At 37.5% G+C, this 16,712-nt stretch overlaps 1 protein-coding gene across 4 annotated transcripts in view; it reads right to left on the bottom strand.

The window, feature by feature from the left end:
* The window catches only part of ksr1 (kinase suppressor of ras 1), a 102,233-nt gene that overhangs the window by 21,737 nt on the left and 63,784 nt on the right, over nucleotides 1-16,712 (bottom strand). For 3 of the 4 annotated variants that reach the window (XM_031895788.1, XM_031895789.1, XM_018091131.2), the window contains 8 exons: nucleotides 15,294-15,756; nucleotides 10,607-10,611; nucleotides 9,262-9,322; nucleotides 7,963-8,046; nucleotides 6,158-6,219; nucleotides 5,303-5,409; nucleotides 4,445-4,613; nucleotides 751-792 (listed from right to left, as the gene is read on the bottom strand). In XM_031895788.1, coding sequence (XP_031751648.1) covers nucleotides 751-792; nucleotides 4,445-4,613; nucleotides 5,303-5,409; nucleotides 6,158-6,219; nucleotides 7,963-8,046; nucleotides 9,262-9,322; nucleotides 10,607-10,611; nucleotides 15,294-15,756 — 993 coding nt within the window. 4 annotated transcript variants of the gene reach the window in all.

Genomic DNA, 16,712 nt, shown 5'->3' with positions numbered 1-16,712 from the left:
TCATAGCTATCATTTCAAGTAAAAACATTCATATTTTGCTATTAAAACCAGTAACAGAATTTTTTTGTTTTGTTTTTCCCTGACCTTGCCCTCCCCTTGCAAACAGCGAAATTTGTTTAAATGCAGACGAACTCTCTATAAACAAACCTGTTCTTTACCTAAGCTGCAGCTTTTGTTAGGCTATGTTGGCTTTGTTAGGCTATATATATATATCACAAGATGGATACCGCACTCACAGGACTTAATGTAAAGAAAAGTTAATTTATTGTTCAAAACATTAAATTGACGTTTTGGCTGTCTCCACAGCCTTTTTCAAAGTATATATATATATAATTATATAGAGGGCTTATACGTGGACTGGTAATTGGCTTTACTACATACTCCTCTGCAAACAGTGACTCAGCAGAACCAAAAGAAGAAAATGTAAGTGGTTTTAATTTCTGTTTTAGCGCAAAGAATAACCATGATATTGCTTATGTAAAACAAAAGGCAAAAATATGTTCAGCAGAAGCCCTATTTATTGAAAGAAGAATAATAAGTCCCTTTAAAGACATAACATACAAATGGTTTGTACTGTATTTCGGCACTGCAAAACTGGGATGCACATATTTCTTACAGCATGACCTGCACTACAACATTCCTAGGCCTTTTTGTATGCAATAATTCCTGATAAAAGGCTACAGGTAATGACAGAAAGCCAGAAGGTTAGCAGAAAAACGATGGTTAGGAGGATTATAGCAGAGAACTCACCTGGGAAGATAAACTGTTGTCTATGCTGAATGTAGTAGGCAGCTTTTAATAAAAGATGACAGCAACCACCCAGGCAGAATGAGAAAAACAACCAGTTAGAGAGCACCAGGACACCTGCTGAAGTCTGCCCCGAATGCATTCATTGAAAGTCCAGGCCACATGCTGTCTGAACACAGCTCAAGTCAATAAAGGTGTTCTCCTGTGTAGTCTGCAGGGAAAAGCTCCCCAGTGAATACAGACTAATCAGATCACTACCAGCTGCCACATAAAGGCGCCTATCTCTGCACTGTAGGCCTGAAAAAAAACAGCTGTGGCTTCTTGTAAGAGGAAAATAAATATAAATAGAAGTAGTTCTAGTTCTAAGTCTGACCAAACAACAAAGCACATTTTGGGGGAACTGAAAATGCCATAGGTCAGTTATTCGTAGAATTCAGAGTGGGCTTTATGTCTTATCAGCATTTTCTCTACAGTATAGGTCTGTAAAATCCATTGAATAGCAACAGCAAAATCTCGTACTTTGCAAATGTAACTTTTTCTAGAACCTCAACAGATAGCTCATTGGGCCAAGTCAAGGACTGAGTGGGTATAGGAGCTGGTAGACTGAGGACCCTGATCTAACAAGAAAATTAAAACCTGCCCAATCTACACTTGCCCAATATTCAGGCAGATATCGACGGGAAAATAAAAACCTGCCCAATCTACACCTGGCTGATTTTTGGAGAAATATTGATCACAGAGGCCCATCAGGGGGCTCCATACACAGGCATATAAACTGACAAATTGGTGTAAAGGTCTTTTTCACAGTTTCTTAACGCCATAAAATACCCTACCATAGACAATACTAAGAATTGCCTCTGGTAATACACACGTAGAGACAGTTATCAGTAAATGATCAGCATTGTCTATTTTAGTAGCCAAAACAAGTAGCTACTACGAGTAGCTCCGTGTGTCTTCACCCTTATATCTATAGTGGCCTGCATAGCTTTCCTAAGGAGAGATTAAGAATTCGCTGGGTGTGTACAGCTGTATTATTAATTAATAACTCAACTTCAAACCAAAATTATACGTTTTAGCTTTTTTTCATTAACGTTGAAACAGTCAGGATCCCCACCCAACTGGGTCAAGTATTAGGTCCCCAACAGGTTACAAGGTGGAAGGTAAGTGCTTGTATCCCCCCAAATCATTCTAGAGAAAATGGGGCAAATTTAACAGAGTGAAATTAGAGCTTGTCACAGTGAAATTCTGCTATTCTATTTTCATTTCTATGGGAATTTCAGAGGCATATTTATCAAAGGTTGAATTCTCACTTTCACGCATTGATAAATAGGTCTTGAAAATCCCATAGAACCAAACAGGAGTAGAGGTATTTCACTGTGGTAAGCAATAACTTAATTCTTTGATAATGCCCCAGTGGTTTGTGCATGCGCAGTAGATACAGTAAGACGGAAAACGTGAAAAAATATGTGCAAAGTTTAATGTTTGCTTTTTTTCTAGTGTTGTAGAAATTTCATATATAACGAAAGTCATTTGAGGTAAAAAGTTAAGGAGTCAGAACAAAAAAGAAGTAGATAGAATGATAACGGATATAAAAGAAACTAGCAGAATAAAGAAGTTACTGAGGAAAAAATAGTGTGGAAAATGGGTCTACAGGCTAAGGCTTTGTGGTGGGCATCTGGCACTGTATATTGTAGGTGCACAGCTCCAAATTACTGGTTCGGTGCTAAATAGGTTTTTTTTATCACTGGCTGTGAACAAGCACTGAATCCAAGGATTCACAGTAAAATTGAAATTACCAATATTCAGCAAAATATATTTTCTTCGTTCAGTTATCAGTTACATTGATAAATGACTGGTGTCTCAGCCAAATAGTATTGTATGAGTACAAAAATAAAACAAAATACTTTTTAAAAAAAAAAAAAGTACTACCAGTGCTAAATATTCATACTGTACTAAAACAATAAATGTTACAAACAATCCTGTTCTAGTGCTGCAATAATGTTGTTTTACTGGGAAAGCACTGGTTAAATGTTTCCTATTACTCTGCTCAAGTGGAATCTGCCTGCTTACCACACGCTAACAAAAGATACCATTACTGGACTATAGAGGAATTTTTGCAATGCAGTGACCTCATCCAAAACGGGAGGCAAATCCATGGAATACAATTTATGCCTTTAAATTTTTGGTAATATTGTGCAAGCATATTCCATATGAGCTGTTTGTGACAGGGAGGCAGGGATGTGCACAGCCATCAGACAGCTGTCTAACTGACTCCACAGTTCTATTTTCTCTTTGGAATGCTGCTTTGGGGCATAATTCTCTTAACCCCTACATTTCTAGGGCTCTATATCTCTATTTCACAGCAGGCATAAAGTTCTTGACTGCCGTTTCACACTGATCCAAGCTGAAGCTGTCCAAATACTTTCAGGTAGTATTCTAATTATTGGCAAAATTATATTTGAATAATGATGCTAAAATAGAAACCTATAGAGATGTTGTGCAAGAAGTGGGTCATTAAAATGCCATGTAGGAGCACATCTGTGAAAAACTGAGGTCTCTTCCACAAAATCCAGCCAAAAGAGTTGCATCCAGTGCATCTTAAGGTGGCCATACATGGTAAGATCTGCTAGCTTGGTGAGGTCGGAAAGGATCTTCTCCCAATATTCCCACCAACAGGTGGGCGACCTCGAAATTAAATGATTGAATAAGCTTACCATGGGCCTCTGATTAGACATCCCTGATTCTAACAATACACACAAGCAAGTTTTCAAGGAGGATAATGCTATGTATTAAACAATACAAAGTTTATAGAGTTGACTGTGGGTCTTAGTATTTTAGCTTTATTCACACTTGGGAGAGGATATGGTATATACACACCAGGCAGAAACAGTACATTGGCTACAATACAACAATTTTCATAAAAAAATAAGATAATTTCTAGTTTTGAGCAACAAAATTAAATTCACAAACATGTTATGGCATATGACAGTTCTCTAAAATAATTTCATCAAACTGGATGGAATTTCTGCTACCCACATATGTTGCTGGGAACTAAGTAGATAGCGTAAATGGCCATAAACATTGCTAGTCTATTTGATTCATAGTACTTCTAAAATAAACCTGTGGTGAATCAATCCTAAAATTGGAGGTAGCTTGTATAAAAAAATCCCCACATTAAAGAAAGAATTACTTGTATATGTTTGTAACTACTTCAGAAAAAGGAAAGTTGAAGTCTAAGCTTAGGGATTCTTGGAACGAACACCATATTTGACTAAAGCTGTGTGGATTTAGATGTAAATGCAATTATCAAGCATGCAGCATGCAAAGATGAAGAGAAGTGCATTACACAAAAGCCAAAAAGTTGAAGACAGTGTTGCTATATTAAAAGCCCTTAATGAGTTCTGGCTCCAGTTATAACTGGGATCTGCCGCTACTGAATCACATTTTTTTAGAGGAATTCCTAATATCATAGTAATATTTTGATAGCATTAAATCCAAGCACAATGATAAAAATATATAGTTTAACTTTTATTTCTAGTCATTCAGGCATTAGAGCCAAAAAAGGTAAAAGGGGTGGATAAACCCACAGCTTTATGTAAGGCACTGCTCTTTTTGAGACACAGAGGATCCAAAAATTGCAAATTAAACAATGGAAGTTGTTTAACATTCACGTAAACATCGTAAACTGAAGTGTTACCTGGGAAATTAAAGCGACTGTCCCTCGGGCCTATTGGGGAAGGGTTTGGGGGTGTTATAGCACTGGAGGGGTTTGAAGACTGGAAGGGTGCTGGAGAAGAAGGTGTGGAGGAAGTGGTAGAAGATGGGTTGCTGCTTGAATCAAGGTGGTTTATTGCTGGAGAATGTTCCTTAAAAAAAATGAAATAATTAGAGAGAGCCTCTTTACCCACACTTTGACCCACTATAAAACCCAAATAAAAAGTAATCATATCAGAAGGCAGAAAGAGAGTAAGACATTTTGGGTTTATACATAGATTGCAGTAATGCAAACCACACCAGCACTTCTCTACCCACTAGAAAGCAGCTCTGCACTGTACATACCTGTGGGATTTTGTGAGTGAGAAAAACAGAGCAAAAGACAGCAAACTGGAGGGTAAATTTATAAATGGGGGCGAGTGGCAAAGCAACAGGGTTTTTTTTTTTAAACACAATGCATTATTACATCTCCAGAGTGGGGCACAAAATGTTACACCTGACTGTTAACCATGGACTGTATGGCACATGGGCATCCTACACATCATTTACAAGGGGGTCACAAAGAGCAGCTTTGAATGCATAGTGCACCTTGAGCCCTACACTTATATGTATATATATATATATTGTTTAAAGTCTCAACAAAGATCCCAGAGAGGACTGAAACGCTGATTTAAGTGTTTAAATGGATCCCTCTGACTGCTCCTTCAAATGGAATTGATTACTAGTAATACAGTAGAAACCGAGTACTGTTTTTGGCATGGAATGCACCTTCTGTTTTGTATTAATTTATCTGTAACCATAGATAACTGTAACAGTCCTGAAGCTGCAGAACAAGGCCTACCTTCTTAGTTAGTGCTTTGGGAAGGGTTCCAAAATGAGGCTCTGCTGGTCTGTCTACCTGATTATTTATGTCAGAAGGAACTGACTCTGTCCTCCTTATTTTGGCTACTGCAAGCAAAGACAAGACAATTTTACCATTTATATACAGTTTAAAGGAGAAAATATTATAACAAAGTTAACTAGTATTTTCTTATTTTATATATTGAACTTACTGTACCAGCCTTAAGTTTTAGCATCTATAAAACAGAAATGTTCCAGGCCTTTTAAGTTGCACACAAGAGCTTCCCATCTTGGATTTTGTTAGGAATGTCAGTGACACTGCACATGCTCAGGGTGTCCTGGGCAGTTGTTGAAAACATAACCTTAGGGTTTGCCTATTACAGAAGCTGAAATAATCACTAAAATGCCTTGTATTTATATTCTATATATACAGGATATTATGAATCGTTATTAAGTTTTAACTCTCCTTTAAGGCACAAGGCACAAGAGAGGTTTCTTACAGGCATATCTAAGCTGGAAAAGAAGAATTCAAAAGCACCTCAGAAATTCCCTACCCTGCCCTTCACTTCATTGTGGCTGGAAGCACAGTGGGACAGTGTTACCTCTAAGCTGTGTTCTGCACACACAACAAATTTTGGTGGACACCAAAACTTAGCATGGATTCTGACCTGAGCACACCATTTTTTTGTGCACATAGCCAAGAAGGTATTAGAGGAAATATTGGCGGGGGTGCCTTGGGCGCCACTTACCCAGCACTGATTGATGGATAATGTAAGCATGTGGTGAAAAAGTATTGTGTCCTTTATCTTTATTCCAAAATACAGATACAGAAGGATATTTGTCATGTGAAACTTACTTGGAAGGAATGATATTCTACATGAAGGAGCATCTTTTGTGCATTTATTGTGACATTTTAACCTTAAAAAATAGAAAGAAGTGATTAAAAAAGCTGTTTAGACTGGAACTATACACACCTTCTGTTAAATTATACCATTACTGGAAAGTCACTTGCGGTAGTCAACTTTCAGTATCTGTGATAACTGTATATCTATGCATAAAATGCCTGCATGTGATGTCACACAGATCTGTGAGTGAATCACTTTATATAGTGGAAAGAAAAAAATCTTGTGTTGCAATGTTATCTCAGGTAACGATATGTCTGCTGATTGCAAGAGCAGATTACTTACTGCTGCAAGTAAAGGCCATCATGTATCACATGCTGGAAAAAGCAAGTGATCAGATATCACGTTCTACACAGTGGAAGCATTAGCCAGAGCTGTAGAACTTGCACCACTACACTGCCTCTACAGTGTTTATCAAAACTGTATCTCCAGACAGTCCACAAACGTGAGCATTTCATATGAGTTTTATACACAGAGAACCATCCTTCGTCTTATTCTGAAAGTGACCCCTAACTCTCTCAATTTACATTAGCTAGCCAAGGGTCTATAAGCAACTTGCTTTTATAAAAGGAGATTTTGGTTCAAGCCCCCCATTAATATCTATTAGTTGGTCAGCACCTGCCTCAAGTTACTGATACATGAAAACTCTGCTGTTTCACCATATGGTGACCATTGACTGGTTTTGCTGTACAACGCTAGAACATTGTTCAGTTTCTGAGCTTCATAATAGCAACAATATTTGTAGCGTGCAAAAAGTTACCAACCTCAGAACAGGCCAGATCAGTAAGGTATATGCTACGTTTTAGGAAGCTTTTTACAGGTTTTGAAGAGTTTAACTATTTAACAACATTGAGTTTCCCCAGAGAATGTTTGGGTTTTACCCTTAAATTTTCCCTAGAATTGTATTATTATAATTTTTAGGCTCCTTTCTGTACAGATTATATGAAAACTTGGCCCTGCTAGGAATAATTCAGTTCAAGGTCTTTTGTATGGCAATGCCCCAAATGACTACTCTTAAAGGGTTGCTAGTCCATTACCCCTTTAACCTCTTGCTATGGCAGTTTTACACAATAGGAGAGCTATGGGATGTGATAAGGAAGACTGTAGCCAGTCAGCTGAAGAGATAATGGCAGCTAGGTCTAGACTACAACAGTAAGCAGACCTCTAACACCTTCATAGAAGCTAGGTAAAGAAGTAAGATGGAAATAGTTACCAATTCACAATTAATACTTTCACACAATATATTAACAAAGAAAATAAAGTATGGTTGCCTTTAAAGGGATCCCAAGCCACTAAAGAACAACTGCCGTGTATGAATTAAAGAACTAGGTTGCTATACTATTCCCCACATATGGCAGGCTACTTTTAATTAAGTCAAAACCACTGACCTCTGCGCTCCTAGTACTTTCAGTGTTGCCTGCATCATCCTTCAAACCAATGCTTGTGGCAGGCTCTTAGTTTTAAAATCTGGTCATAGATGTCACCAAAATAAGAGGTAGCCACCATAACAACAGTTCCTGGATAGTAAGCCACCAGGTGAGTGGCCTTGGTTTTATGTAAACAGTTATATTTTTAGATAAGGTAAAAAACTAGTACAGTCCTGGACCCCACAGTAGAGACAAGCAAGATTAAAATTATCTGGTTTTAATTGGGCCATAACATTTCTGCAGTGAAAGTCTATTTACTTACCTAGTGGAAGACACCTTAAAAACCAATCAGATTCTACTAGAAAAATTAAACATATCCAGTTTGCACTCACTTGCAGTGTTTGCATTTGACCCCAAACATCATACTTTTCTGACAGACATGACACATCTGAGAAAGCCAGGATTTTGTAGAGAATCTGAAAAAGGTTAACGTAATAAGAACATAGACAAACTTTTTAAATTCTTGGCCACTTATATTCAGCTATTTGTCTACACAGTTTTTGGCAAATTTACCATGTCCCTCCCTCAAGGACAGTTCTGCTTTGAGCTTTGACAGTCATTCCTGCCAAGCTCCTACCATAAACAGTAAGCTTCTTGGTAAACCTGTATATACTGCATAGTAACTTAGCATTCCTAGACAATATAGATTGAGCAAGGGTAGACCAAACTGCAGCCCCACTGTCTAAACTTTATCATGGTACAATACTGGAAGTAGCAGGCAAAACCTGTCTGTAGGTACTTTTAGAGGGCCTGTAACTGCAATGTGGTTCTTAAGTTATATGAGAGACAGGCCCAGACTGAGATTTAAAATAGGCCATGGCGATTTAAGTACAGGCCCAAAGAACCCCCCACAAGCCCAATAAACAATGGCTGTCTATGGCACCTTACAGCAGCCCTCTGGCTGTAAAAATGGATAGGCGTATGACTAAAATAAGCTGCTATATTTAATGTACCACATTAGTTACAGTTTTGTAACTGTAACTTTACAGTATTATACTGTAGTCTAGGAATGCTAAGTTACTCTGTGGTTGGCAGATATATCTTTAGATGGTGCAAATATGGGCTAATGTCCAGAGTGCTGCAGCAGGAGTAGGTGGGAATAGTAGGGGGACAGCAGCTATAAATCAAAATGAGATTCAGACAGAACTCTCAGCACCTGATGTCAGCCAAAGGCCATTGTAAGCCAAGTTTTATTTCATCAGCTGTTAAAAAAACTAAAGACCAGGCAACTGTCCTTTCTATTATTTTCCAACTTCTATTCAAGTCAGTCTTGGCCACTGGTGTAACAGCAGCTTGCAATCCAGGACAGAGATTTTAACTAGGGTAGAGCTTTGTTCACAGGTTTGTTCTTATGCTAAGGGGAATATTCATTTTGCTGTTTGTCCCCAGACTGTGCAAAGTATGTGCCACTTTTCACATGTCAGGGCATGTGTTACTGCCTCTCACGGGTAGGAATATTTCAGTATAAAAAGAATAGTTATCCAGAAATAAATATTAAATAGATTTTAATCATTAAATACTATAGAAACGAATGTTACTAATTTGGCTTATATTTAATATACGTGTATATTTTGCACATTTATTTCTAGAATCTGTTGCTAAAAATCATTAAATCAGAATATGCATCTTACCTGTGTGTAACTGAAAGCCCAATATCTCGCCGTACCATCTGTGGGGACCCTTGAGGGAGATCTAGGATAAAGGGAAAACAAAAAAGTTTCTTTACCTGTTGGGACAGCACTAGTTAACAAACCGTCATATTTTATTATGGTCCCAACAGAAAGGGCTGTGATGAGCATAGAAAAAATTGCTGTTAAACAACTTATTAGAAAAAGAAGTCCCAGTCCCCCATTTCCAGAGTTATATGTCAGTTCCTGTGCAAATTCAATTTGCTCTGTGCAATACCCTGCAGTGTGAGAATACTGCTTTATGCTGCAGGAAGTTTTGCTGCAGGCATTGCATTTTAGCAATTGAAAGCATTATATATATATTATATATATACCTGTTATTAAAATTATAAGAATACTAATATTTGACAAGGCATATGCTGATCATATAAACATATAAAGACACAAGGCCTAAGACTGACTGCTCTAATACATGTCATATTTAGGGTTATATTTTTCTTACTATTGACAAGTTTCAGTGCATCATGCATTATCATTATTAACCTATATATCACAGAGGTAATTCATGGTTTCTGTGTATAAAAGACATTAAACTAAATATAGTGAAACTTTAATATTACATCTGCTAATTTTTTCCTGCATTTTTGTAACACATAATACATTTCCCAGATATTACATTTTCCTGTATTTTACACCATTTTTTTCTGATCCCCTGAAAAACATAAAATGGGGGTTCTAACCAAGATCACCTGGGAATAGATTATATTTCCTCATGATTTCTAAATGCCGTGTTTTTGTTAAAATGTCACTTCAGGTCTATGGTTCATGGGGTGCTGTCATGGTAGTTACTTGCACTGGGCAGCCCAAACATGTCTCCCAGCACCCAAAGCCATGCATGTGTGTGTGTTTGGGGTGTAATCAGTTCAAAGCTACTTGCAACACTTCCTAGTGTTGGTAAGTGAATAATGGTACCCATTATAAAAATGTCCCATAAGCCATTGCTCTGTAAGGACCTTCTAACTGTGTCACAAGTTTTTAGATATAGATGAGAAATGTGTCAGCTAAGATATTTTAAATCAGAACAGTTTAAAAATATATAGAATATATAAAGGTAATAAGCTTTATAACCATAAAGTATAAAATGCCAAATAATATGTAAGGAAATCTCATACAATTAATGAAATACATGGTATTTAGCAAACAGTTTATGAGGCTTTCCACTAGCAAGAATTAATTTGCTATAATAGTGAAATTATTAACATATTTGTACAACTTTGCAATATGTTAACTGAATCTATTTTCTTCAATACAAACTTGTCCTTCACAAAAGCCCAAATCAGCAGCTTACCGAACCTGCAAAAACAGAATAAAAAAACAAAAATTATTATTTAGTAAGAAATTAAAATGAACTGTAATTTATGGGTTAAGATATGTTTTTAATCTCGATATTGTTGTTCTGTGACATGTACCAAATGCAATAAATTTGACATGTAACTGATCATAGCAATAACATATAAGATATAACATAAAATAGTACTAACAGAAAATGGACAAATGGCTAAGAAATGAATAAAATGGTTGTATAAGAAAATGGCAAGATTATAATGTACATTTTGGTAACAGGAAGCATAAAAAATGAATACAAATTTCTTACATCATAAATATCTACACAGGAGTCATGCATTATCCACATTTCTACTGTGCAGTTTTTTGAAAAGCATTTGTAATGCGTGTACAGCATTGAAGGTTGTCCACTCAATTACGGAGTACTTGTTATAATTTTTTTACAAAATGTGGAAATCAGAACTATCTGCCTTTATGTAAATTCATAATATCTGTACAGACCGCAGATACAAGCTTCCTTATGTGTCTGATAGCATAGGGGCTGTGCAGAAGAGGACTGCTGATTGGGTATTGCTGCTTCATTAGTACATTTCCTTTCTGTGAAATTGCCAGTTGCATTGCTGGACAACAAAGTATGCATACATAAAAGGAGTTAAACAGTACAAACAGGAAGCGACTGTGAGTTTCCTGAACTGGTTACAAATGAGTTTTTTGGGGTTTTTTTTGTTGCTTACTAAGATTAGTAATCATGTGCACTCTGAAACAGCAAATTGCATTACAAAAATGAAAAATCATAAAAAAAACCATAGACCCTCAACTTGGGTGATCCAGTTAGGGTGAAATTAGATATTTGAGTTAGTTTGCAGTTCTGATCACTCCTGGACCAGTTGCCAAGTAACTGTTACAGTATAATCATCTCTGTCATTGTTATTAGCTAAAGGGAGCCGAGAAAATAGACTACAGAGCAGGGGTGAGAACTTCTGAATTAAACGTTTGATTGTGAACAAAATGGACAGCACTACTGTCTTTCAGTATGAGTTTGATTCCAACAAGGGCAGTATCTGCAAGGGTTTCAAACATGTAGCCCAATATCCTATAAGACTCCAAAATATACAGGTAGGTCAACTGTCTCTTGCCCCTAGAGTGTGTGTGAAAGCAACAGGAATATTACATGGACTGACCCAGGCCTTACCTGCAAGGAGTCTGTATGTTCCTCCCTGGGTTAGGGGCTGATGTGAATGAACAGCCTTTTAAAAAGCACCATGTAACTATATTGGCTATGTCTAAATAAAGGATAATGCTACATTACTATAGGATTGTTTATGTGGAATGTTTGGAAATTTTCAATTGGTCTTCATTTTTTTATTTGAGGGTTTTTTTTTTTTTTTTTAATTATTTTGGAATTTGAGTCCAACTTAACCTAACAACCAGGCAGTGGTTTGAAAGACAGACAGGAACATGAATAAAAAAGGGCCTAATAAAATTGTAGTTTCACAGAGAAAGAGTTTGTTTTTTGTTTTTTTTAGCGGCTGTGGTCAGTGACGAAAAAAACGCATTCGGACACCTTTGGACCATTCGTGGATTAGTAAATCTCCCCCTATTTGTGAATCCTGTTGATGTATGTATATATGTATTTTATATAAATATATGTTTGGTATATATATTTGTTATGTTTGAATCTAATGCAAGATAGTGCTGGTCCTTACCAAACATATGCATTTTTGACTGTGCACCGTGACAGATTATTTGAAGACAAGTGCAGGTACATATTTACATAGATACACATATACATATATACATACATAACAATAAGGCACTTATAGGATTCCAAATTTGTGAAAAACAGTGCAAAAATTTTACTTATAAACCAAATTTGCTCACTATTTTTCTCAACTTTTTGAAGTCCTGTGAGTGCCTTATTGTTATGTCTGCATATTACCTATTCATGATATGCACCCAGGCTTTTCTTTGTTGAGATGCAAGTACAGCTATATCTTGCATTATATATACACACACATATACAAAATATACACACATATATCTATATACTGTATACTCATGTACACACACACAGATGATACTCAGTAATTATTGATTTTGAATTCTGCAGAAAGTGTGACGAGGTTAAACAATGCACTTCGAGTCAAGCTTGTGACTAATCACTGAAACTCCTGGAAATCCCCATGTGTCAACTCTCGGAAAACTAAACCACAGTTACCAGCGCTGACAGCTGAACAGGCTGGTGATATTCACTTAAGCTTGGTTTCCTGCAGTCTTTTAATTACTGTGGAACTTTTGGTGTGTTTCATGGAAATAGCACAGTGTATGTAAATTTTTTAATGAAATACAAAACCAAGGAAAAATTTAAAAACAAATAAAAAAAAAAAAACCCAAACATTATTGGTTGCCTTTTTTTGTATTGTCAAAAAAAGAGAAAAGAAAAGGAGTTATCTTCAGTCTATCTGGCTGCAGCAGGACAATCCCGGATTCAGGGCTATTCTGTTTAAAACTATAAATGATTTGCAACACTCCCAACTGCCAACACTTGGTAAAAAGATGCAAATAAAAGTTGCATGGCCACAGTTTGGGTATCCCTATTTCAGGAGACTTACATAACTTCTCAGTTGTTGGGTTAAAATTATTTTATACCTTGGGTTCATTATACAACAACTTTGACAATAAAAAAGGCAACCTGAATGAATAAATTCATATATGGTAGTAATTCTAACCTATCCTCTACCAATTTCATACTGTTCTGTGTGCCACTGATACTGCATAAGCCATATCCTTTTGGAATGCATTCATACAAGAGCAAACTCATTTACCACTTGAGAAGAAGCAACTACAGGAGTTCTAATGGGTAAAACTTCTAGCCCAAAATTCCAATTTGTGTCTGTATCAGTGGCAGGTGCAAAGCAAGCTCACACTGGTGCTGCACTTAAAGGAACAGTAACACCAAAAAATGAAAGTGTATAAAAGTAATAACAATATAATGTACTGTTGCCCTGCATTGCTACAACTGGTGTGTTTGCCTCAGAAAGACTACTATAGTTTATTTAAGTTAGCTGCTGTTAAGCCATGGGGGCAGCCATTCAAAGGAGAAAAGGCACAGGTTACTTAGCAGATAACAGATAAACCCCCATTATATGGGGCTTATCTACTAGTTATCTGCTATGTAACCTGTGCCTTTTCTCCTTTTTTTCAGCTTGAATGGCTGCCCCCATGGCTACACAGCAGCTTATTTATATAGTAGCTTTTTTGTAGCAAAAATACCAGTTTTTTGCAGAGCAACAGCACATTATATTTTAATTACTTTAAAACACTTTAATTTTTTGATGTTACTGATCCTTTAACCCTTATCTTTGAAATGCTGCATACATTTATGGCTTAACTGTTTTGCAAGTGGAAAGAAAATGTAACATTGCATCTGTTTGGTGCATTTTGCTCCGTGACTGTGCATTTTGCAGTGCTTATATTTATTCTTCAATTCAAGCTCTACTTATGCCCATTGCAACACTGTTGTTATATTACTTGTGCCAGGGCAACAGTGGTAGAAACAGCTCCCAAAAAAAGATTCATTGGATAGTGCAGATAACTTCCTGAGAGGGAATTCTGGCCCAAAAGCCATAATCAGAAGCGGCTATTACATAAGACAGCATGGAGCTGGCGGACTCTCATATAGCTGACAATTATAGAAAAACCATAAAAGTAAAAGCCTCTAAGTAAAAGTGTGTTTTCCAGTAAACATCTAAAGGGAATATGATGAACCTTGTCTTTTGCATCCAATCTCTTCAATGATCAATACATTGTACAGATCCATATCCCAACTCATCCCTCTCTTAAAGGGAAAAGAAAGTCAAAGTCACTTGGGGGTGCCAAAATGTTAGGCACCCCCAAGTGACTTTGACCACCTACCTTTTACCCCGGGCTGGTGCCCCTGTGAGGAGGGAACAGCACCAGCCCGGGGTAGCTGCCGGCGCTTCCTTCCTCTTGTTTCGCTGCGCGCGCATGCGCAGTAGAGTGAAAAGCCGAACTTAAACATTAAAGTCGGCTTTTCACTCTACTGCGCATGCGCCCACTGCTGGCATTCAGGAAGAGGAAGCCAGAACACGGAAGCGCTGCGCTCCAGGTGCCCCGGGCTGGTGCTGTTTTCTCCCAACAGGGGCACCAGCCCGGGGTACGAGGTAAGCGGTTAAAGTCACTTGGGGGTGCCTAACATTTTGGCACCCCCAAGTGACTTTACCTTTCGTTTCCCTTTAAAGAAGGCCAAGGGTAAACAACAAAAAACAAAAAGGAAGAACCACCCAGAATGTATTGAATTTATGTTTCAGTTCTGTCTAGTCAAAGATATTAAGCTGCACAACTCACTGTAATGATACCAACATCAAATGGAAAGTATTATTAAACAAGAATTTATAAAATGCTAACATATTCCACAATAGAAAGATGAAGACATCAGTGATGATACCTCTGCACAGAAATGGCCAAGAAAGGCATTATGATACCAGCACATATTCTAGAAGAATTGTGCAAAAAGCTGTATTTGGTTTTAACAAATATTTTTAGGTCAATGCAACACTGGGAGCTTTTCAATATTCCCTTTGAATTAAAGGGAAGATGGCAGACTACTTATCTGATGATTAAGCAATCCTCTGTAAATTCAAAAGATATATACCTGAATAAAAACTTACTTAAGAGAAGGAACTTCATCTATTCTGTTGCCAAGCTGAGATTCATGAGACTTGCTTCTTTTGAGCGTTGAAAAGTTGGGAAGTAATTGCTGAAACACTTTGCGGCCTGGAGGGGGTGGTGTCCGAGGGGGCTTTAATTTTATGGCCCTCTTTAACTGTGGGGTGGTAGGAGGGGTGATTGTAAATCCATGGGGAGTCCTAAGTGTTAACCTACTGATAGGTGTTGAGGAGGAGAAAGGGTCCTGCAAGTTCTCTGCATAAATATAAGGTCCTTGGCTTGAGGATTCTGAGAAAGGGATGGCAGAAACGGAAATGGAGCGAGGCTGGTGGCTGTTGGTCTTCGGAGGCTGAGAGTTAAGAGTCCATGCTGCTCCAACGGGAGAGGAAATATCAGACGGAACTTGGGAAGAGCTTTCTTTCCTCATCTCTGGTGGATTCCATAATGTATCTTTCATGTCCCCCCCTGTAAAAAAAAAAAAGGAAAAAAGAAAATCAGTTTGGAAAATATTTTGTATGCGCAAAATAAAGAACATTTCTTTAATCTAGAAGTAAATTATGAAATTCTATGTTACTGTCAATAGTCAGTTGCAAATCTTAGGGCTGACAAGATGTAATCTTGTCAATCTCATCTTCTTGCCAAGCTACTTGTCCAACTGGTGGCCTGCAGCCCCCCTCCTTGTGTGGCCTCATTAAAATCTGGCTGCTGTGAATGCTTACATTTGTATAATCTTAAAAAGCATCAGTACTGAGATTAACTTGCCCCCTGCATTATTCACACCTCAGATTCAAGCTGTAAAACCCTGCATTGTTCACACCTCAGACCCTAAGCTTCCCTGTTTCCTTCCCTACTCTGTCTGCCCTATGCTACCTGTGTGTGTCAAACTCTGCCTGCCCTATTCAGTCTGTGAAATGCAGGGTCTTACAGGTGTGAAAAATGCAGGGGCTCACAACTGTGAACAATGCAGGGGTTCACAGCTTGAATCTAAGGTGTGAATAATTCAGGGACCAGTTAATCTCAGAACGGATACCTTTTAAAGCTTACACAAAGGTGGGGGTTAAGGCGCTACCCACAGGGAAGGAGGAGAAGCCTTATAGATTTAAGAGTATAAGTGTATGCTTTAATATGACAATCAACTTTTTTCACATATGAGTGGTGGGTGAGCACCAATCATTCGATTTTTTTGGTGTGCTACCACCATTAATGGGGGTATTGCCTTAAAAGTTCCTGTGATAAAATTGGTGTGGTTTAAAAAGGGGAGTGTTTTTTTGGCCCTCGGTACCACAAAAGTTGTACAGCACTATTCTAATCTAATGTCTTTGATGGATAGCTGAATGAGCCACAATCTGATATCACTAGGGAGTGTATATTTTTAAAATTTTACTTCACAATAGTTTTCTTGCTTATTCACAGCATCCAAA

The sequence above is a fragment of the Xenopus tropicalis genome, chromosome 2 (assembly GCF_000004195.4).
Source record: "Xenopus tropicalis strain Nigerian chromosome 2, UCB_Xtro_10.0, whole genome shotgun sequence".
Taxonomy (NCBI): domain Eukaryota; kingdom Metazoa; phylum Chordata; class Amphibia; order Anura; family Pipidae; genus Xenopus; species Xenopus tropicalis.
Note: the sequence above shows the minus strand (reverse complement) of the source record. Positions and strands in the feature narration are given on the sequence as shown.